General features: G+C 42.8%; 1 protein-coding gene and 1 long non-coding RNA gene across 6 annotated transcripts in view; both read right to left on the reverse strand.

Moving 5' to 3' along the window:
* FAXC (failed axon connections homolog, metaxin like GST domain containing) overlaps window positions 1-4,140 on the reverse strand; it is a 78,226-nt gene extending 74,086 nt beyond the window's left edge. For 2 of the 5 annotated variants that reach the window (XR_003135662.3, XM_025444519.3), the window contains exon 1: window positions 2,999-3,340. Coding sequence is in view for 4 of the 5 variants with exons in the window: in XM_025444519.3 (XP_025300304.1) it covers window positions 2,999-3,264 (266 nt within the window). In the remaining variant the exon portion in view is untranslated. Of the gene's footprint in view, window positions 1-2,998; window positions 3,341-3,622; window positions 3,740-3,950 lie in introns of those variants that run through there. The other 3 variants (XM_025444521.3, XM_025444522.3, XM_025444520.3) reach the window with 3 other exon arrangements.
* Window positions 4,141-4,338: 198 nt separating this feature from the next.
* LOC125752264 (uncharacterized) lies at window positions 4,339-17,393 on the reverse strand. Its single transcript, XR_007401327.1, has 3 exons — window positions 14,865-17,393; window positions 14,110-14,245; window positions 4,339-7,527 (listed from the first exon to the last, which is right to left on the reverse strand). It is a non-coding gene; the product is annotated as an uncharacterized LOC125752264 (long non-coding RNA).
* Window positions 17,394-23,081: the final 5,688 nt, after the last annotated feature.

Genomic DNA, 23,081 nt, shown 5'->3' on the forward strand with positions numbered 1-23,081 from the left:
GCCCTCCTTCCACACATCAGAAACTACTCTCTAACTTAGGATCAGAAGAACAGGTATTTAATAAAATACCTTGGACAGCTCTACTTTCTAAAGTGGCTTTATAACGAGGGTTACATAAGAGAACATCGACTGGGCAGCAAGACTAGCCCCAGCTCCCATCACGAAGGGTATCACAGATGACCAGGCCTCGGTGTGCGGCTGGTGAGCTGTTAGTTTATGGAGATCAGATGTTGGCTGACCTGTGGGCTGCTCTGATTCCATAAGTTCTCCACGACAGGCTGAGCCCAAGTGCCCAAAGTGCAAATAAGCTACCAACAACAACATCATTATTTATTCATTTGATTTACAAACAACACATTTTCAAATGGATTGAATTTAAGACAGCTGCTAGGCTCTCACCACTCAGGGGAAGTAAAGAAGAGGGTTGAGACACTATTTGTTTAAAAATACTGCAGTGGGGGGAAAAGCAGGCATAAAATCCAAAATACCTCTCTTGGTTATACTCACTGATTAAACTTCCTAAGTAATTCTCACCAGTCAACTTTCTTTCATACACTGGAGACATGGCCATACACAAAGGTTAAGTCTCTCCAGCAGAAAATCCTAGTGGAGAGGTTACAACTTTACCATGGCCCGTGACCTCAGACACTGTGATCATTTCAAGGTGTGTTTTCCATCCTGCAGATTCCGGATTGTTTTGTTTTGCCTAAACTACAGAGACAACTGACACTTAGATTTCGCCCTAAATGGAAGTCTCTGTCATGTAATCTCTGACTCACAGTCCCAGACCTTGTTCAGTCTTCCCCAGCCCCCATCTTTCTGTGCCCCTAGGGGCTGTCAAAAACTCAGTTCCCTGCCACAGGCCTGTCTTCCCTGGGCCATACCCCAATTCTTTACATTTCTCTTCTTCTCCCCCCATCAAGGCTTATTTCGGCATTGGTACTTTCTAGGAGGCAGCGGTTAAAAGTGCAGACTGCACAGACACACATTTCCAGGCCTGGATCCTACTACTCTTACTGTGTGATCTTGGGCAAGTAGTTTAACCTCCCTCCCTCAGCTGTAACTGCCTTATCTAGGAAATGGGAATCAAAGCATCCAACCATAGTTGAGAGAGATAAATGCAAGTAAAGAACTTCTCTACAGAATCCCTACTAAGGGATCCAAAAGGGGCAGCCTTTTTATCATCCGCATTATAACACGGTTTTCTACTCCATTATAACCTATTTCGTACCCAGGGCTTAAACATCCATCAAGAAACAAAAGTGAATAAACGAAGAATGAAAAAGTCCCAATCTCAATAAGTATCCAAGCAGTCTGCTAAGCGGGGAAGGACACATCTGTGGACAGAGGGCTCTTCTGTGTCCAGCGACCACACCTGCCAGGGCGTGGCCTGCTCTCAGGATGAGCTCTGGGCTCCTCACTATTTCTGCAAGGTCATTTAAGCAAGGTTTAGACTTGGTCCTACGAGGCCGTGCCTTCACTCCCACCACAAAGTGTTAAACCAGTGAGAAGCCACATGGTTCTGGATCCTGAAAAGGTTCTGGACTGGAATATAATTGAGAAACACCCGGGTTACCATTTAAAGTACTGCACAAATGTTTTCGGTTCTCATACAGCTTGAAATCTAACTTGAAGTGGAGTTCTAAAACTAGCAAAAATAGGAAATAATCTGGAGAAATAATTCACTTTAAACATTTTTATTTGGTTCAGCTAAATGATTCAAGGTACTGTGCTGAGAGAATTCGGTGTATATAATAAGCTTAGAATGAAACTTCTCAATTATGGCCAGACTAACAGTGAAAGCCAACACATTTCCTCAGACCGAAATGATTTCCCACCCTCTCAAAGACAGGAAATATTCAAAACACCTAAGTTGGCCTGTCACAATGCCCTGGAATCCCTGCTGGCCTGTTAAAGGTCACCTATCACTGTCTTTGTTTATAACCTATTGTGTAGGATTCCCCCGCTGGAAAAAGGCAGTGTGAACACATATACTGGCCAACTGGGATATTCTGAGCCATTGAAAACAGCCCGCTTCTGGTCATCTCCCAGTGACAGAGGGCTCCAACGCATGGGAATTTTAAGCCTAAACTGATGTTATCAGTGAGCCAAAGGACCATCCCAGGAGCTTACGGTATTACCCTACTCAAACAAAGATCTCATGTCCTTCTGGATGTACCAACAGTAAGGGGCCTCCATTTTCTGGCATTTCCAAGGCAGTCCTGTCAACATTCTGCGGCAGGCAGCCTATGCAAGTGTTTACGGCACTGGGCTGACTCCCGTGTTCCTGTCAAACACGCCCATGTGCTAGTCCTGTCCTCGGATCTCCTGCTGCTCTCACAACAATGGCTCTGAAAGCCCACGATGGTACTTAGCTTTAGACACCTGATCAGCAGACAACCAGGTTAAGGCTGCATCACAACTGCACACTACTATACTTGACCATGCCTCTCTAACAGGGACCCGGGGGGGGGGGGGGGGGTGTCCCTGGAGCTTTTGCAAATTTCAGCCTTTTGAGGATGTTGAAATTTGGGGAGGGAGAGTGGAGAAACTAACCTTTAAGATAAGGTCAGCGGTTACCATTCCAGCATTATTACCTATAAACAAATAAGGCATTTGCGAAAAGTGTAACTTAGGATCTCTACAAGGCCTCATTCTATTGTTGCAAACATTGCACTTAGCATCTTACCAAAGAGCATTTCCGAGTAGACTATTTCGCTCCACAACAACCCAGAGAATTTTCGCTTTTTAGCACCGAAGGACTGGGAGACCAATGTTCTCCCCCCTCCCACGACCAGTTTAATTCTCCTGGCAACTCGAAACTGCCCCCTCGGGCCAGGTGACCACGGATTGATTGCCTCTAGGGAAGGGCTGGGGCAGGATTCTCGGCTTCTGCGCGGCGTGACCTAGCGGCTGGCACGGTCCCCCCTGGCGCCAGCCCTGCCCTGGCCAGGTGCCCCTCTCGGCGCCCCTGCGCGGGGCCCTCTCTCCGGCTCACCTAATGACCAGGAGTTCGTGGAGCAGATACGCAGCTGCGGCCAGCAAAGCTCCCCCGGTCAAGTAAAGTGTTTTCTTCCACCAGGGATCGGAGCCCAGCCCTGCCATGATCCCACCGTAATCCTGCAAAGGGAAAGCGATGATGTCCCCATAAAAGGAGAAAGGTTCCTCGGACCCGGCCCACCAGCCGAAGAAGGAGACGCTCTGGTTCCAGCTCAGGTCCACCACGCACGGCCTGGACGAGGCAAAGCCAACCCCCCAGTGCATGCTGCGCGGCTGGCTGCGGGCGCCCCTCCCAGGCCCGCGCCGCCCGCAGGGGAAGGGGCCGGCGCGCGGGGGGCGCGGGCTCAGCGGCGCGCGGGGGGCGCGGGCGGCGGCGGCGGCGGCGGCGGCGGCGGAGGAGGAGGAGGACGGGCGGCGAGGGCGCGGGCGAGGGCGAGGGCGAGGGCGCGGGCCGCGGGCGGCGGGCCTGGCCGGCGGGGCCCCGGGGCCCTGGGCGGCAGCGGCGGCCGCCGGCTCCCCCCGCAGCGGCCTCTCCGCGCCGCTCTTTGTGTCGGCGCCTGGAGCAGGCCGCGTGATGTCATTGCTCCCCGGGGCAGGGAAACAGGCGGGATAAGTCACCTACCCCGCGCCCTGCCCCCGCCCCGCATCTCCGCGGTCCGGCGGCCTCCGCCCCGGCCGGAGCTGCAGCGCTGGGCGCGCCCCGAGGGCCCCGCGCCTCCAGGCGGCGCGGCCGGGAACGGCTCGGAGCCGGGGCTGGGGCTGGGGCTGGGGCTCGGGCTCGGGCTCGGGCTCGGGCTGCGGGGGAGGGGGGAGGGGGGGCTGGAAATGCGGCTCCACCGGGAGGAAGCTGCAGTCAGGGCCCGGATCTCCGTCCCCCGCCCCCCGCCCCCCCCGCGCCGCCGCTCCGGCCCCTCCCGCGGGCCCGGGAGCGGGGAGCGCGCAGGACTCACCTGGGCCGCGGCGAGCGCCAGGCCCCCAACGCCGCCCGGCGGGGCTGGGGACGAGGGCCCGGATTCAGGCCGGGAGTTACCCTCTTCTGGCCATCGGGAAGGCGCTGCGCATTTGCATAATTCATAAAAACACTCTGATTACAGCGCACAGTTCCCTAGGTCTTGGCCGTGCGCTCACGCTCACGGAGAGGAGGAGACGTCTGGTTGGACAAATACCAACAAAAATGCACTCTGGAGGGCTTTCCCCTCGGCCGGACCCAGCTCGGGTCTTTTTCCCCTTTGAAATCATTATGGGGGAACTTGTACATGTGGGGTGTTTTGGTTTGTGTCCCTTTTCTTTTCGGTGCAGAAAATCTGCTAAACGTGTGTGTGTGTGTGTGTGTGTGTGTGTGTGTGTGTTCGATTTTTTTCCCTTAAACTTCATTTTTAATTTCATTTCGTAAAGTTGGTTAAGTCCCAACAAGAGGGCCATGTTTCATAGTTTTATGATAACACGGATTTTGGCAAGAGCATGAATAGCTTAAAATTGTTTGGAGGAACTGAAAAAAAAAAAAAGTAGTGAATGCTGTCATGTTCCTAAATGCGGGCCTTTTTATTTTTTTTTTTTTTGCCAGCATGAAGGAGCAATGGAAGGGGCTGGCCATGCAGCAGCGCTTGCAGTGTCCCATACACCACCGTGTATGGACACCTGACCTGTCTGGAAGTAGTGTACGCGCTTGGAAGCAAAAGTCCCATGAGCAGGTGGCAAAGAGTGGAACCCAAGGGCCTGCTGGAGTGATAGACGTGGTCACTAGATTATTCCAGAGAGAGGGACCAGAAGGCTGCAGGGTCTTGTTCACAGGAGGTAGAGCGGTAAGCTTGGAATCAGAGCAGGAATCCTCTGTACTGGCTACTGGCTGGCTCAGTCAGTACTGCAAGCCAGCTCTTGATCTTCAGATGGTGAGTTCAATCCCCATCTTGGGTGTAGCAGTTCCTTAAATAGATAAACTTTATTTAAAAAAAAAAAATTAAGGGCAGCCCTGGTGGCTCAGTGGTTTAGCGCAGTCTTAGGCCCAGGGCATGATCCTGGAGACCCGGGATGGAGTCCCACGTCGGGCTCCCTGCATGGAGCCTGCTTCTCCCTCTGCCTGTGTCTCTGCCTCTCTCTCTCTCTCTGTCTCTCATGAATGAATAAATAAAATATTTTTAAAAAAAATTAATAAATAAACTTTAATAAAGTGCTCTGTGCAGAGATGGGACAAGGAAGACCAGCAATCCTTCATTCTTCTTCTATGCCCTTCCCACATAGCACCAAGCCTTTGCTCTCATTAAATGTTGAGCCAGTATTTAAAGAGTGACAGTTTGTTATTTGGTCCTGAATTATTTGCCTGAGCGTCCAGATTCAGTCATGGGGATGAACATAAATTACCTTCAGTGAAGCAATATGGAAGGCCAAAGGGAGAATCAATACTGGCAAACTCTATGTCCAGGAAACAAGTTAGAAACCAGATGAATTTAATGTTTTGGTCCCAGAGAGCCACTTACCCATTTTATTCTCATACCTCTTGTGGTAGGCAGACCTGCCCTGCCCACTCATGGAGGCTGGTGACCAACTGCTGCCTCTTGGTCCTATCAGATCATCTTTGAGTATTAAAGATGCTCATCTTTAAACCATCACCTTGAGCATCTGGTCTTTAGTTCAAATGTGGTTTAAATTTTCAGAGACAAAAAAAATTTAAATTAAAAATAAATAAATAAATAAATTTTCAGAGACACCATGAAGTGAACATCTTTTAGATGTACATGTAAATAAAATAAAATTTCACGGGAAAAGCTAAAATAGAATCTTAACCTGATACAGATTAAAATTTAGCTTTTAGACCTGTGGCATAGGAGAAAGATTATTTAAACTCAACTTGTATAAAAGTGAAAGGAAGCAGAGTAATCTATGAGGAGTCAGTAGACGTAAGAGGTGGACCAAATGAGAATGTCAGTGCAAAGCTATGGGGAACAAGGAAAGCAGCCACAGCTGTGAAGGCACAACAGCCATGCAAGCCTTAACCAACCTTTGTGCAAGATCAGATGAGCCCTATGTGGAAAAGCTGCTCCACCACAATGGGATGGAATCCAGCCACAAAGAGAAGGAAGACTTTGGCTCAGAGTCAGGGGCTCAGCTCCAGAGGAGTAGGGGTAGTATAATTAACAGCCAGAGGGGAACTGAACAGCATTGAGTCAACAACTGACTCTTTTGAGAATGGCTCCTCAGAATAGCCTGTGTAGAGCCAGATCCCAGGCTGAACCCACGGTGAAGCTGTAGGGAGCTAAGTATGTCTGCACTCCAGCTCCCCTTCCAGGGCTCCTTCAGCTACTGAAATGATATGAAGACCACAGGAGCCAAATGGGCATCTTTACTGCACCTCTTCCACACCACCACCAATCCTAACAGCCTTGGTGTCATAACCATGGACATTAGCTTCAAGCTAGAAGGACCTTGTCATTTTTCTTTTGTGAGGACTTTGTTTTACTAACTCTAATTGGGGCTTTACAAGGCCAGAAAAGGGAAGGGACTAATATTTATTATACACCAACTGCCTGTCCGGTGATATTTTTTTCAGTAACTTCAAAACAACCTGTGTTAGTTAAGTATTGCCATCCCCATTTACAAATGAGGAAAGTTAGGCTAAGGTAGATAAATTAACAAGTTCAGTTCCCAGAGCTGGGTAATGATATATAGCCAGGGTTCAAACCCACTGTGTCCTACACCAGCAGCCCTTTGTGCTTTACAGCATAGCGTCTATGGTATCTCTCATGTACCAGGACTGGAGCGCTGTCCATGGTATTCCTTCTTTACACCATTCTATTCTGAGCTATGTCTAAATCCAATGGCTGGGATGCCTGGGTGGCTCAGGGGCTGAGCATCTCTGCCTTTACCTCAGGTCATGATCCCGGGTCCTGGGATCGAGTCCCTCATTGGGCTCCCCGCAGGCAGTCTGCTCCTCTCTCTATGTCTCTGCCTCTCTGTGTCTTTCATGAATAAATAAATAAAATCTTTATTTAAAAAAAAATAAAATAAGCCCAATGGCTATAAAGCCTCAAATACCTACCAGCTATATTGTCATCTTTTGAGAAAGGTGGATTCAGACAGTTCCTTATGCTAATACTGCTATGCCTATTTATGCCTGGCTATGATGATATGACAAGGGACAAGTAAATCAGTGCTTCCCAAACGTGTATATGTATCAGCTGGAACTCTGCCATGATGATCAAATAAGGGACAATTAGATCAATTCTTCTCAGACATTAGTGTGCATATGAATCATTTGGGATCTTTTTAACGTACAGATTCCAACTCAGTAGTTCTGGTGTGAGGTCTGAAATTCTGCATTTCTAACAAGGTTCCTGGTAAGACTAAACCATACTTTGATTAAAGGTGACCTAGACTAGGAGGCCTGGGTGGCTCAGTCAGTTAAGTGTCTACCTTCGGTTCAGGTCATGGTCCCAGGGTCCTGGGGTTGAGACCCACAGCCAACTCCTTGCTCAGCAGGGAGCTTGCTTCTCCTTCTGCCTCTGCCTGCTGCTCCCCCTGTTTGTGCTCTCTCTGTCAAATAAATAAATAAAATATATTTTTTAAAAAGTGGTCTAGACCAACTGAACTCTACATCTGAAACTGATGATACACTATATGTTAATTAATTGAATTTAAACAAAATAAGGTAATAAAAAATGTTTAAAAATAAAAGTGGTCTAGACCACCAGCTTATTAAGAGGATCAAAGACTCTGCCCAAAAGGAGCCCCCCTCCCACGCTCATTCCATGTTGGATGGTTCTTTTTCTTTAATATTTTATTTATTTAGGGGCACCTGGGTGGATCAGTGATTGAGCATCTGCCTTCAGCCCAGGGCGTGATCCTGGTGTCCTGGGATCAAGTCCCACATCGGGCTCCCTGAATGGAGCTTGCTTCTCTCTCTGCCTCTCTCTGTGTGTCTCTCAGGAATAAATAAATCTTTTTTTAAAAAATTATTTATTTATTTGAGAGAGAGGGCACACACACACACATACATGAGTTGGGAGTAGAGAGCAGAGGGAGAGGGAGAAGCAGACTTTCCGCTAAGCAGGGAGCCTGAATGAAGGAGGGCTGGATCCTAGGACCTGAGATCATGACCTGAGCCTAAGGCAGATGCTTAACCAACTGAGCCACCCAGGTGCCCTGCAGTATTTTTTTTAAGATTTTATTTATTTATTTATTTATTTATTTATTTATTTATTTATTTATTTATGAGAGAATGAGATAGAGAGAGAGGGCAGGGGTAGAGAGAGAAGGAGACTCCTCTGCTGAGCAGGAGCCCAATGTGGGGCTTGACCCCAGGATCCTAGGATCATGACCTGAGCCAAAGGCAGACGCTCAACCACTGAGCCACCCAGGCGTCCCTGTTGGGTGGTTCTTAACCAGCCCAATCACATCACAGTTCTTGATGAGTTTAAACACCAGACATACAGATAAAAGGGTTGGTATAGCAGAATCAGACATGGAAAGAAAGTGAATCAAGACTCCAGAAGAGCTACTAGAAGAGACGTAATGCATATCCCTTTTGAGAGGTCCTAGTTTAAGTGCTAGATGCTGGCTGAGGAAGCCATGGGGCAGGAGAGTTGGGGGGGAGGGAGTGGTAGGGAGGGAAAAGGAAGAGAAGACGGGATCCTGGGAGATTAGTGTTAGCACAGCAACTTTATCAGATGCCAACACTAAGAGCATAAACAAATGAATATAATTCTTTTATAAATTTCACTGATACTTGAAAAAATTTATATTGTATTTAATGATTCAAAATAGTTTAAAAGATTTAAGACCTTGCTGCTGTGGTAATAAGTGGATGTGATGTTGGTTTTACATAATAAAATTTAAGATGCCATTTTATTAAAATATCTAAAAATTAAAATACTATTCAAAGAATAAACAATATAATTGGATTTTAACTGGATTTTACTGTAGAGCTTCTGCTTTCTTAGCTTGACTTGTGGAGAAGAGATCTAATACAACCCTACCCAGGCATCCCAAATCCTCACCAACATTACAGCTGGAAGCTACTATATTGCCATAGGTGACATTGACTATCTACTTTCTGATTGGCTGGCCTTGTGCATCTCATAAATATGCAACTATTAGAAAACACTTTCTGCAAAATGGAGTTGATGCTGAGAAAAGATCTGCAAATAATAATCAGGCTCAAATGAGTAAGGGGCAATTGAGAAGGTAGGTCATAAGAAGGGCTTGGGAGATTTTGAGCTTGAGCAATACATTAGTTTGCTAGGCCTGCCCTAGCAAAGTACCATAGCCTGAGTGGCTTAAACAACAGAAATTTATTTCCTCACAGTTCTAAAAGTGAGAAGTCCAAGATCAAGGTGTTGGCAGGGTTGATTTTTTTTCTGATGGCCATCTTCTCCCTGTGCCCTATATGGTATTTCTTCTGTATGTCTATGTCCTGATGTCCTCTCTCTCCTGGAGAGAGAGAAAGAGAAACTTATGTATGTCCTCTTCTTATAAGAACACAGTCATCTTGGATTATTAGGTACACTCAAATGACCTCATTTTACCTTAATTGTCTCTTTGAAGACACACACAAATACAGTCACATTATGAAGAGCGTCAACTTATGGATTTTAGGAGAACACAATTCAGCCCATAATAGCCTGAAGAATGTCCAAGTGGAGATGTCTCCCAAGTATTAGGTTTAGAGAGAGATTTGGGCCTGGGATTGAGATGAGTGGGGGTCATTAAAGACAAGGGAGTTAGAATGAGAATGTGAGAGTCAATGCTATGTGAGTGGGCCAAGGACAGAACCCTGAGAACACCACATCTAAGAGGGTGGCCAAAGGAAGAGAGGCCTACTCAGAAAATTGAGAAGGAGAGGGAGCCAGGAGGGAAACCCGATGGGTATTGGGGCTGTAGAAACCAAAGTGTCTCAAGAAAGTGTGAAGTGGGATCAATAGTCTTTTTTTTTTTTTTCATTTTTTTTTCAATAGTCTTATATGCTCCCAAAAAGCAGAGTAAAATAAATTTAGCTAGCAGTACAGACATCACTGACGTTGGAGCCTGAGCACATTCAAGTGTCAAGGGGTCAGAAGCCAGGCTTGAAAAATGAAGGGAAGGATGATAAGTGTAGATAACACTTGGCATGAATTTGGCTGTGAAAGAGGAAAGCAAAGGTAATAGTTGGAGGGGGAAGTAAATATTTGTCCATTCTTTAAAAGAAGAAATTACATAATTTATTTTTAATATAAATATATGAACACAGTACAAAATTCAATGGCTACAAAGAAGAATGTAATGAAAAGTAGATCTCTGTTCCAGATACTCTCCCTTTGCCTCCAGATCTGTTCTGACTCTTCTCTGCCCTGCTCCTCACCCCAGACATCAGTTATTTCCTTGCACCGTGGTTTCTGGTTGTACGCACTGAAACGGCCCTCTTGGGGTTTGCCCCATGACAGAGGTTGGAGGACAGGAGGAGAGTAAGGAAGGGATGACTAAGCCATAGGGTCTTCTGCAGTCACTTGGGCCATGGCTCCTATCAGGCAGCTCTCTCCACATTGCCACCTTCTGTGGGTTTTCAGAACCAAGTCCATACACATCTCCTTCAGCAGGAGAGGTGGTAATGCCTTCCTGCTGCTGCCTTCCCTGGGATGCTGCAGCTTTCTAGCTAGTCCTTGTTGGCCCCTCTTCAAAATACCCACTTAAATGTACCTTCTGTTTCTTGCCAGGCTCTAAGAGACAGTCTCCCTCCTAACTGTTCTCATTACCCAGTTCCCTTCCCCAGAGACAAATACAGCCATCAGCTTCTGTGTGTATTCCCAGAGATATTCGATGCATTATAAGAACATTTTCTATATATACATGTACCTGTATGTATGTATTGCTTTGCATTATTTTTACACAAAATTGCATCATTACCTGCCCGTCCTACACATGACTTTCTTTTCTTATCTTAAATACAGAACTTCTAAGCTTCCTGGTTTGTTTTTATAGCTGCATAGAAAATAGTGGTTATACACATACACACATAGATACATACATAGATATTTCTAGAAGTGTAATTTCTGGGTCAAAGGAGCCATGCATTGTAATTATGATATATAGTGCCATATTGCCCTCCATGGAGGGCAATTCTTACTAGTTTTGAAAGCGTCTGTATCCTCATATGTACCCTTACCACATATATTCTTAAATGTTCGATCTTTTCTAATTTGGTGGGTGAGAAAAGTGTCTCATTGTAGTTTTAAATTTGCATTTCTCTTGTTATGTGTGAAGTTGGGTGCATTTCTTTAAAATGCATTTGTATTGACTTTTCCATGAACTGTTCATTTTTCACTGGGTTACAAGTATTTTTTATTGATTTATCTGAGCCTCTAATTGAGAAAAATAACTCTTTGTCTGTGAATTGACTTGCAAATATTTTCCCCAGCTTGTTATTTTTCATTTTTTTTTTCTATGCCTTCTTGGTTTTCTATCATAAGAGAGGCTTCTTCCTCTGAGTGGGGTGTTTCAATCCACAATTTCAGATGTTCTTAGGTCACCTCAAGTGCTAGATGTGTCCATGAAGGTAGAATCCTCTAGAACAAGGTCCTGTTGCTGATAAGGTGGGACACAAACTATCCACACTGGAGTTTCCCAGGAAGATGGGAGAACATGAGAAGGGGAAGAACTAAAAAGATGCTGTGACTGATCAGGAGTAGAGCTTGGCAATAGAGAAGTAGAGGACAGGACAGCTAGACTTGAGGCTTAGAGACATAAGAACTTTTATACAAGAGTTTTGGCCATGAGTAAAGAGGACACAAACCCCATCTCTCAACTCTGAGAATGTGAAACTTCCTCTCAAAATGGCTCCAGATGAAATCATATCCTCAGAGGACAGCCAGTTAAAGAAAATTGCTATGAAGACTTGAAAAGGAGTGTAATTGGTAAATCATGAAATGGGGCTTCTAGAGGCTGCAACAGAAGTGTATAAAGGAGCAGTGAGATGCAGAGTCCCGCAAGAAGAACTCAAGAAAGAGTCTCAAGGAGAAATTGTAGTAAAGAATCAGTATGGGGTATCTAAATCTTGGTCAGTGACTATGGTTAGCAGGGATCCTTACTGGGCTACAAGAATGTCAAAAACATTTGGCCCCAGCAAATCCCTGGAGCGCCAGTCATATGGGGCCAAACTGATGGATTTCAAAGGAAGATGTCATCTCAGGAACACAGAGAGATTTGCCTGTAGAAGAGTTAAGTTTCAGCCTCCTTTGGTTCTGGGTACAAAACTGCCAAGTCAGTGGGTGCTCAAGTAAATAAGAAAAGGCCGCATGGGCAAAGGCCTGGTCACTTTAGAGTGGGTCTAGGGGCCACGTTGTGGTATGCGTGAGGGAGGGAGGTGAGCTGGATTAAAGCCATTCCCTTAAACTCTTTGATAACAGACTTCAGTATTTATCATACAACCATCCATCCATCTGTCCATCCTCCACCTAGCCGTCTACTTATTAATCTATTTATCTCCATTTAAAATCAGCATTATGAATTGAAATTCTTTTTTTTTTTTTAAGATGTTATTTATTTATTCCTGAGAGGCACAGAGAGAGGCGGAGACATAGGCAGAAGGAGAAGCAGGCTCCATGCAGGGAGCCCGATGCGGGACTCAGTCCTGGGACTCCAGGATCACGTCCTGGGCCAAAGGGAGTCACTCAACTGCTCAGCACCCAGGCGTCCCTGAAACTCTTTATTTTAAAGATTTTATTTATTTATTTGAGGCAGGGAGAGGAGGGGCAGAGGGAGAGGGAGAGAGTCTTTTAAGCAGACTCCATGCTGAGTGCAGAGCCTGACATGGGGCTCAATCCCACAGCCCTGAGATCATAAACGGATGCTTAACTGACTCTGACACCCCAGGCACCCCTATGAGTTGAAATTCTTTAAACATTGCATAAGTCTGATTATTAATTTAGGCTCACCTGCCACCATGCAAAACTAAGTCTAAAAACAGAATCCCAGGACATCTCTTAAATTCAGTATAAAAAGAATGACCAAGGACGGCCCCAGTGGCTCAGCAGTTTAGCGCCACCTTCAGCCCAGGGTATGATCCTGGGGACCAGGGATCAAGTCCCGCATTGGGCTTCCTGTGTGGAGCCTGCTTCTCCCTCTGCCTGTGTCTCTGCCTCTCTCTCTCTCTCTCTCATGAATAAATAAATAAAATTAAATTTTAAAAAAAAGAATGACCAAATATGGAGCACCTGGCTGGCTCAGTCAGTAGAGCCTGTGACTCTTGATCGAGAGGTTATGAGTTCAGTCCCCACATTGGGTGTAGAAGCCGAAAGAAAAGAAAAGAAAAGAAAAGAAAAGAAAAGAAAAGAAAAGAAAAGAAAAGAAAAGAAAAAAGAAAAGAAAAGGAAGGGAAAAGAAAAGAAAAGAAGGAAGGGAAAAGAAAAGAAAAGAAAGAAAAGAAAAGAGAAAACCAAAAGAAGCAATTTAAATGTCCCAGTTTTCCTTTCACAACTTTTGACAGCCTTCATGTTCACTTTTACAAATTACAGGCAAAAGATAGAGTGACCATATTTTTCCTTTTCCTGACATACTCTGCCAAGTAAAGGCTATATTTCCCACTGCAGTATTTTAGTACAGTAATTTTTAATCTTTTTGTGTGGTCATAAATCCTTTTGAGACTCTGATGAGAGCTATGGGATGGTCTCAGAAAAAAAATAAAAAAGCATGCATACACACATTTTTTTTTCTTTTAAGGTAAAAGAAAAAGATTCCATGAGCAACTATAGCTCAGATTCACACCCCCAAGATCAAACGCGGAAAGCTCTACCGACTAAGCCAGTGAGGTACCCCCTCTCCAACAATTTTGTTCCCTATTTCAAGGGTTCCTGAAACTTCAGAAGCCTGTATGTAGACCCCAGATACTACATGTTGTAGAGTAAGGAAAATGAATAGAGATCTCACATGATATCCATGAGCTTCCATTAGGTTCTGTCTGTCAACAAGAAACAAAAATTCAAGAAGTGCCTGGCTGGCTCAGCTGGTAGAGTATGGGACTCCTGATCTCGGGGTCATAAATTCAAGCCCCACTTTGGGTGTGGAGCCTACTTAAAAAAAATTAAAGAAAAAAAGAAACAAAAATTCAACTTGAACAAAATGGAAACATCTGGTGTCCGTATTTACCTTGTAATTCTCCCGCTGCCCTCCCCATTCTCAGCTCTGGCACATCATCTTGAGAACATATTGTTTTCTTTGGGTCCAAATGGTGCCTTTCAGCTCCTAAACAGTGGCTCATTCATAAGTGCTCATCCTTTTCTTGCTGGAATACAAGAGGTTTATTGATCTCTTAATAAATTATTTTGCTTGATTTCTATGCAAACCTTCAGTGTTGGAACTTTTTTTTTGATACAGAAAAGGCTAGCATGCCATTTGCATCTCATTAGTAATAATCAACAAAGCGGGATCCCTGGGTGGCTCAGCGGTTTGGTGCCCGCCTTTGGCCCAGGAAGCGATCCTGGAGTCCCGGGATCAAGTCCCACGTCAGGCTCCGGGCATGGAGCCTGCTTCTCCCACCTCCTGTGTCTCTGCCTCTCTCTCTCTCTCTCTATGTCTATCATAAATAAATAAATAAATAAATAAATAAATAAATAAATAAATAAATAAATAAAATCTTTTTTAAAAAAGTAATAATCAACAAAGAATCTCTCTTCTAATAAAGTCACACTGTAAGTTAATAAAAGCAATTATGTGTCGGTTATACTAACACTTTCTTGCATTTTGTCTTGTTTCCATCTTCATTTCTACAACGGTATTTTCTTGGGATTCTTAGACTTTTGGACCTATTTCTGTAAGCCTATAATGATGCAAATATGTTTTAGAGAATTGCAAGGACTTCATCAGTCCAAGTTTGAAAAATATTTCCAGGAAGCATAACTTACCCCTGTGCCTGGTTACCGAGCAATCTCTCTGAATCTCTATTTGATGCCTCTCAACATTGTGTGTTCTAGGCCAACAGGAGCACGGAAGTCCTCACGAGTATCCTTGGTACGCATCATAAAGACTTTTCAAATAGTGTCCAACATTTTGACTTTTTTGCTTGATTAAGATATTTTTGATGTGTAATATTTTAATACTTTTCTTCAATTTATCATTAATACAATAGCAGAACCTATAATATAGAAAGTTAGGATATCATTTTATTCTGGGTCTTTAAAGCATTTTATCAAGTTGCAATTAGTAACATGTTTTAGTTGTAGAAAAGTAATGAAACTCTAAGAGTCTGAGCCACATAGCCCAGGCTGTAAAGCTTGTGAAGCTCTGTTTGATTTCAAAGCTTTGAAGATGTTACCTTGCATACAGACCATTCAGGTATGTGATAAGCCATTGTGTGTGGCCATGCTACTACTATGACCATATGAGGGCACAGATACTAGGTACAAGGATAAAAGTAGTGAAGTACACAGGCTTAGGAATCAGACTACTTGCATTCACATCCTGGTTGAGTCTTTTTTTTTTTTTTTTTTTTTCTGGTTGAGTCTTAATAATTGTTTGACTCTGAACAATTTAACAGCCTTGTGAAAAACTGCAGTGGACAGTAGTCCCTACTTCATGGGGTTTCTGTGAGGTTTAATGAGATAATGTGAGCCCTTTGCACAGAGTCTGGTGTTACATAAAAGTAAAAGATTACAGTAAGTGACCATTATTACTTCTGAATTGTTTTTATAAAATAGTATGAGATAGAATTTACACTAATTGATGCGGAATTTCTCTTCTGGGCCAATCTAATATCACAGTATCACTCACATTTTCTTTCTATTCTGAGACTTTCAATCTTATAGTACAATGAATACATGTACACCTTTCATCAAAATTCACCAATTAGTAATGTTACTCCATATGCTTTCTCTGTATTTATATGTAAGCACACACTCCCAGAAACCTAAATAAATATAGCTTTTCCCAAAGTCCTGAAAAGTATTTAATCTGTCTTTATCTAACTGTTCTCATTTTCCCCTCATCCTTTTTTTTTTAATAATATGGCCTGTTTTCATTTTTAAACCGTTTGAATGTGAGTTGCAGATACCTTGTTTTTCAGTACCTACATTCCCAATTCTATGCAGTTCCTAAGAATAAGGACAATGTCTTTCATAAACACAATGTTATCGCACATAAGAAAGTTCATACTTCAATAAAGTTATCTCAAATCCAGTCTATGTTCAGATTTATGCAATTGTCTCAAAAATATTTTAGAGCTATTTTGCTGTTACTGTTCTATCCAGAATCCAATCAAAGTTCTTGCATCTCATTGACCTACATTGCAGTTTACATCAGTTAACTCATAGAAGTCCCACATTTTGGATTTGTCTGACTTTTCCCTCATAGAAAGGTTCTTTTAGCTTGCTCCCCTTTCCCTTGTAATTCTTGACTTACTACACCTAAAGCAGGCCACTCTTGTAAGGATCCCTATATCACTGCTTTCCTTTGTGTGGGATCTTCCATTCAACAAATGTTGGTTTAGGTTCTTTATCCCCATCCACTAAATGGTAAGATTGACTCTAGATCTGGATATTATGGTAAGGCAAATAAGTTAAGATCCGATTTGGCTGTGCTAGAAAAACAAAAAGCAGTAGCTTAAGCAAGCTGATATTCATTTATTCTCTCTCCCTCCCTCGTTCTCCCTCTCCTTTTTCATCCAAGTCTAGAGGTAGACGGCCTCAGGTTGACATCATAATACACATATCTGTCTTCTCTGTCTCTTTGCTCCAGCTCTAGGGCTGAGCTGACTGTTCCACCTCAAGCCACCATGTCCCCTTTTCAGCCAGCAGGAGGGAGGAAAGGGAAGGCAAAGGGCTCTCTCCCTATTGACATTTCCTGGAAGTTACAAGTACCATTCCCATTCACATAATTAAGTTATATGGCCACATCTAGCTTCAAGGAAGGTCAAGAAATGTAGCTAAAATAATAGGTTCCACTGCTACAAGAGGGAAGATGAGATTCATTTTTATTTTTTTTTAAGATTTTATTTATTTATTCATGAGAGAGAGAGAGGCAGAGACACAGGCAGAGGGAGAAGCAGGCTCCACACAGGGAGCCCAATGCAGGACTTGATCCTGGGTCTCCAGAATCACGCCCTGGGCTGAAGGCGGTGCTAAACCGCTGAGCCACCTGGGCTGCCCAGAAGATGAGATTTAGGGGACATCCACCAGCCATGGTCAAGTTTATGGACAGGCAGGTGGTTCAAGAAGGTCCCTGAGAAGTCATTATTGGGGAAACTAAAAAAGGAGGTTCTCCCAGCATTGGAAATGGCATGACTTACTGTTCCAAAAGATGAAAATGGACCTATTCTTAGAAAAATGGAAATTGAGGGATGCCTGGGTGGCTCAGCGATTGAGCATCTGTGTTCGGCTCAGGGCATGATCCTGGTCTGCTATCAAGTCCCACATCAGGTTCCCTATGAGGAGCCTGCTTTTCCTTCTGTCTATGTCTCTGCCTCTCTCTCTGTGTGTGTCTCGTGAATAAATACAATCGAAAGAAAGAAAGAAAGAAAGAAAGAAAGAAAGAAAGAAAGAAAGAAAGAAAGAAAGAAAGAAAAACAAAGAAAAAGGGGAATTGAGAATAAAGACAAGTGGATTAAGTACAGAACCTCAAGAAAAACTGTATTTATTTATTTTGTTTTGTATGAAGGTACTAGTACCACAGTGAAGTAAATGTAAGTGGCCTATCATTTTAAAATAACCTGTAATAACCTGTTGTAAGTCAAGTAACCCAAATTACTTTACTTTATTGAAATGTCATTGAAATATATTACCAGCATTTCATTCACTCACTTTCCCATTCAACCGACAAATATCAAGTGCCAGGCACTGAGCTGGGTCAGGGGATATAATAGTGAGTGAAACAGAACAATGGTCCAGCCTACATAGTGTTTATATGAGACAGGTTCTAATCAACTATTCACACAAATAAATCTAAAACTGTACTTGTGATAAGGGATAGGGGAAATGTGGTACAAAGTTAAAAGTGGAATTTGCCCTAGGCAAGACAGCCAAAGAAACTTTCCCAGAGGAAGTGATGCTTGGGTTGCGGTCTGCAAGAGAAGTACAGGGAACTAAGTGGGTGGGGGGGGGGGGGGGGAGGATGCTGGCTAGTAGTAGGGATCTGAATGTTTCTAAGTGGAGGGGGGACTGTGCAAGGGCTCCAAGAGCAGAACATAACAATGCAAAACTTGAGACAAAATGTAAAACAGTAGTATAGTGTGCCATCTTTCTTGTAAGCAAGACAAGAAATAGAAAAATATGCATGTATCTGCTTATTTGTGCAAAATGCACATGCACACATATATGTGATAAACCAGAAAAGTAAGAATGGTTACCTACAGTGATTAAGTAGGAATGGAGTAGAAAGAATGGGATGTAGGGCATCCCGGAGTAGAAGAAATATGGGGGAGTAAGAGGTCTCTGAGTATAACTTTTTGTACAGTTCTGACTTTTAGAGCCATGTCGGTGGCACATACCCCAAAAGTAAATAAATTTAAATCAGCCAGGATGATGGAGAGGGAGAATCCAAAAAGAATTATAAACAGTAACACATGAACCTAACTGAATACAAATGAAATACAAATTACAAATGAATTACAATCAACAACATAACCAGACTGAAGTGAATGGGGAAGAAAAGAACAAATTCAATGTAACTTCGGGAAACAGTATCTAATTATATATACTGAGGTTAAATTTGTTTAGCAGTTGTGAAACTATGAGTATTCTAGGAACGAGCAAGTAAGTAAAATAAAGTGGGAATGGTGGAATAAACCCTGTGATGTGGTACTGCAATCAGAGCTATCAGTATGAATTCATGGTGACACACACACACACACAAACACACACACACACGGTGTGGGGAGAAACAGGTGTAGACGTGTGCAGGTGTATGCATTCATATACCTCCTAGCTCTGTCTGAAGAGAAGGCCTGGAAGCAATGACACTCCAGCAGTAGAAGGATAGTTAGTGCTCAGATCTTGGTTTCTAAGTACTATTCTCCAATAAGAGGAATTGGGGTTGCTTGAATTCCTGGGCTGAATTGAGACAAACACAAGTTTAGCCTGGAGTACCCTGTGATGCCAGAAGTAAGGAAGTCCTTGAAAAATTATAGGGACATGAAAGGACACAGGAAGCGTTCCCAATAGCCAAAGTTGGGACAGTTTGAGTAATGAAAATGGTAGCTGTGGGTTATAAGCCATAGAAGATAATGTCCATGAGTCCATACTAAGATAATTAAATAAATAAATGAGGAAATGGGTGAGAAGCAATAGTTCTTCCTTTCAGAATTCCATCAATGGTGTAGAAAGAAAATGAGAATTAGCGTGCCAAACACCAGGCATAACTGTTTCGAGCAATAACCATCAATGGATGATAAAACTAGTAGGCAAATTATGAAAAACACAGCATTTACATATTCTTACAGTGTCTCACTGTAAGATAATTATTCATTATAAAAGGGAAAACTTACAGTGAAGAAATCTGGTAGACATATTGACATCATGAGTCTCCTGATAGGATCCACTGAGAACTCAGAGCACAACATTACCTCTGTGGTGTTTTTGCCAAAAATGCATTACCTGGATTTAATTGTGAAGAAAAATAAGAAGAAAACAAAACAAAACAAAACAAAAACCAAGTTGGGGTACATTTAAAACAAATGTCCAGTGTTCTGTCATTGTCAAAGTCATGAATGACAAAAACAGAATGAGGAATTGTCCCAAAATAAAGGAGACTAAGACATAGCAGTTTAATGCAATGTGGGATCTTGTTCCCCCCTAAAAAAGACACTAGGGGACAATTAATAAAACTTAAATAAGTTTTGTAGATTATAGTGTTGTATCAAAGTTAGTTTTCTGGGTTTTATCATTATATTGTGGTTAAAGATAGCATTTGGACAGCTAAATAAAGGGTATATGGGAATCCTCTGGATTACTTTTGGTACTTTTTATAAGTCTGAAATTATTTTATAATTATTTATAAATGTAAAGTTTAAAATAATATACAAGAATTATAACTAACTCTACTGTTATTAAAATCCAACATACTTGGAGTACCTGGGTGGCTCAGTCAGTTGTGTGCCACTCTTGATTTTAGCTCAGGTCATGACCTTAGAGTCATGGAATCAAATACCCTTCCCTCGGCTCCTCATCCTGCTTGTGCTATCTCTAAAATAAATAAATAAAACCATTTAAAAAATATTCAGCATACTTGTCAAAAATAAACAATGAGGATTGACAAGCAGGCAGGGATAGATCAGGTCAGGACTTGGAAGCCATGGTAAGGAATTTAAGTCTTCTACCTTCAGAGCAATGAGAAATGATTAAAGAGTTTTATTTTTTCTTAAAGATTTTGTTTATTTATTCATGAGAGACACACAGAGCGAGAGAGGCAGAGACACAGGCAGAGGGAGAAGCAGGCTCCATGCAGGGAGCCCAACATGGGACTCGATCCCCAGGATCACACCCTGTGCTGAAGGCAAGCACTAAACCCCTGAGCCACCCAGGCTGCCCAAAGAGTTTTAAGAAGTTAGGAAGAGTGCCTGGGTGGCTCAGTAGCTTAAGAGTCTGCCTTGAGCTCAGGTCATGATCCCAGAGCCCCAGGATGGAGCCTCACAATGGGCTCCCTGCTCATGGAGGAGTCTCCTTCTCCCTCTGCCCTCACCCTACTTGTGTACTTGCTCTCAAAAAAAAAAAAAATAAATAAAAAATAAAATAAAGTCTTAAAAAAAAGAAGAAGAGGAGGTTGGGAGTGGGTCAGTTTATCAGTGAGGGCCCCAATGGGAAGCAGATGGCCCATTGAAACAAGAAAATCTGAGGAAGATTTATCTGCAGGAGACTATAAAAGTATGGGTATAGGGAACCATCCAATTAAAGCCAACAGGTGGTTGGGTAGAGCAAGAAAAGAGAATTTTGGCTGACAAGGAGTGCTGTCAAAGAGGGTGAAGTCATGGAAATGAAGGAGAACATTTCAAAGAGGGAGGTAATTAACAATGGCAGGGAGCAAGAAATGAGCTGAAAAAATGGTCTTTGGGTATAGTCATATGGCCAATCTGTAACTTCGGTGAGAACTGTCGCAATGAAACAATGATGGAGGCAAGCCGACTGGAGTGAGTGGGGAAGTGAGAGAATGACAAAATGGAGACAATCCTTTTGATGTGTTTGACTGTGGTGGGGAGAGGAAACCTAGGACACCAAGTCCATCTGCAAGCTTTCCAATTATCCATTTTGAAATCAACTGGAACAGTGGGAATGCCTTTAGCAAATTTTCTAAAGCAACGCAAGTTCAAAGAATGGCTCTTCGTGGAGTCTGAGGCTTATCTAAAAAATGACTTTGTTAACAAATCACAATCATACAGGATGTTCAACTTTAGTGCCCAAATGGCACCCCTGTTTTCCAAATCCAAACATGTTCATCAAAAACCAGAAAGTTTCCTAAGATCACAAGTTGCAACGATACTGACATTTTCATTTGAGAGCACTCAGGCATGATTTCAGGGGAAAGACAATGTGGTAGCATTTTTAGTGCCTCAGCAAACATCTAGATATAAAAGATTTAAAGACAATTCTTTTGTGATGTTTGGTCTTCAAGAAAAATATAGAACACACAAATACAGCAACATTTTATATACCTGCATAGCGCTTATTTACCCCAGAACAGAGCAACTTTGGGAAAAATCAAAGCTTTAGTAGTAATTGCAGTTGCTTTTTATTCTAGTCTCCTAACCAGGTTAGTTTCTGGAATCCTGTTTCCAGAGGCTCCTCCAGGTTCCCAAAGGGTTTGGCATGTATGCGCTGGGTGCTGGATCCCACTGTTTGCAGAAGTTTTGGGAAAAGCTACATCATTTGATATCGCTCTTGTCACCACCTGCCTTGCCATGTGACTCTCCCTGCCATCATTTTTAGCTACTTCTAAGTGCTGAAAGTTTTGCTCTCCTAGTGCCCATAGCCCTTTGAGCCAACCTAAATGGTCTGGCAGTATTTGTAATTACAGCTCCGCTGAGCATGCTGACTTCCTTTATGACCACAAAAAGGTGGTCAAGGTCATTGCCCAGCTTCCTGTGGTTGTTCCCCTTACACCAAATTAAGATTGTCTACAAAGTCATATTCTTGCTTTCTCAGACTGGTTCTTTTTTTTTTCTAAGACAGGTTTATAGTCTCTTTTGCTGGACCATTAGTTATAAAGTCTCCCTCATTACTTCTTGCAGGGCACACTCATGAACCCAGAGTTACTGAGGGAAGGTGTGCAGATTAAACTCCCCAGCATAGCCCTAAATGCTAGATTACTGCTTTTCAAAAGTTAGTAGTTCCGTATTCAAAATTTTCAGCTGGGCAATCCTTACTCTACAAATATCCACTTAAAAAACTGTAGTATCTTTTTGTGCCTATTTCTCCTGAAATTGGTCTGAAAGATCAAATTAGATTATACATGGAAGCATGAAATTTTCATCTCTTCCTTCCATTGGAAGTTAAGTGAAACAGAAATAGCTATTATTGAATTACCTGTATTTCCAGCACTTAAGAATATATTTTTAATAACTGAAAGTGTTTTTTCTCTAAAATAAATGTACTTGTTTGGGGAACTGCTTTTTAATCAATTCCATTACATTGTTCTTAATCTTGTATACCAATACTTTTTTTTTCCTGATAGATAGAACTACTAGAATTTGGACTAAGAATTGAACTGTTAAATGGAGGCCAATGGAAGCTCCTAATTTTTAACACCCTAGTTACAAAATAGCAAGTGAAGTTAAAATTATTTTTATTCTTTAAATTTCAGTTTCCTTCCCTGAAATGCCGCTGAGAACAAGCAAATATTAAGCTAAGGTAGCTAGAAAGTGTTTGCCTGAGGAGCTAAATCTAACAGATACTGACAAAGGAATATAGAAAAAGTGAGCGTAAAAGTGAAAAACGAGAGTAAGTAAAAAGCTGACCTTCTATCTGGGTCATATGCATCCAACCCATGTTTGCCACACTGGGTCAACAGCCTCTATGAATGTCTTCATATAGAGCATCTGGACTTTCAGAAAAAGCCAGAGACCCACATACTTCAAGAAGCATAAAAATACATTTCAAGTCAGTCCCTTCAATTATAAAAATGTTAGCCAAAGAAGAAAA

Source organism: Canis lupus, chromosome 12 (genome assembly GCF_003254725.2).
Source record: "Canis lupus dingo isolate Sandy chromosome 12, ASM325472v2, whole genome shotgun sequence".
Taxonomy (NCBI): Eukaryota; Metazoa; Chordata; class Mammalia; order Carnivora; family Canidae; genus Canis; species Canis lupus.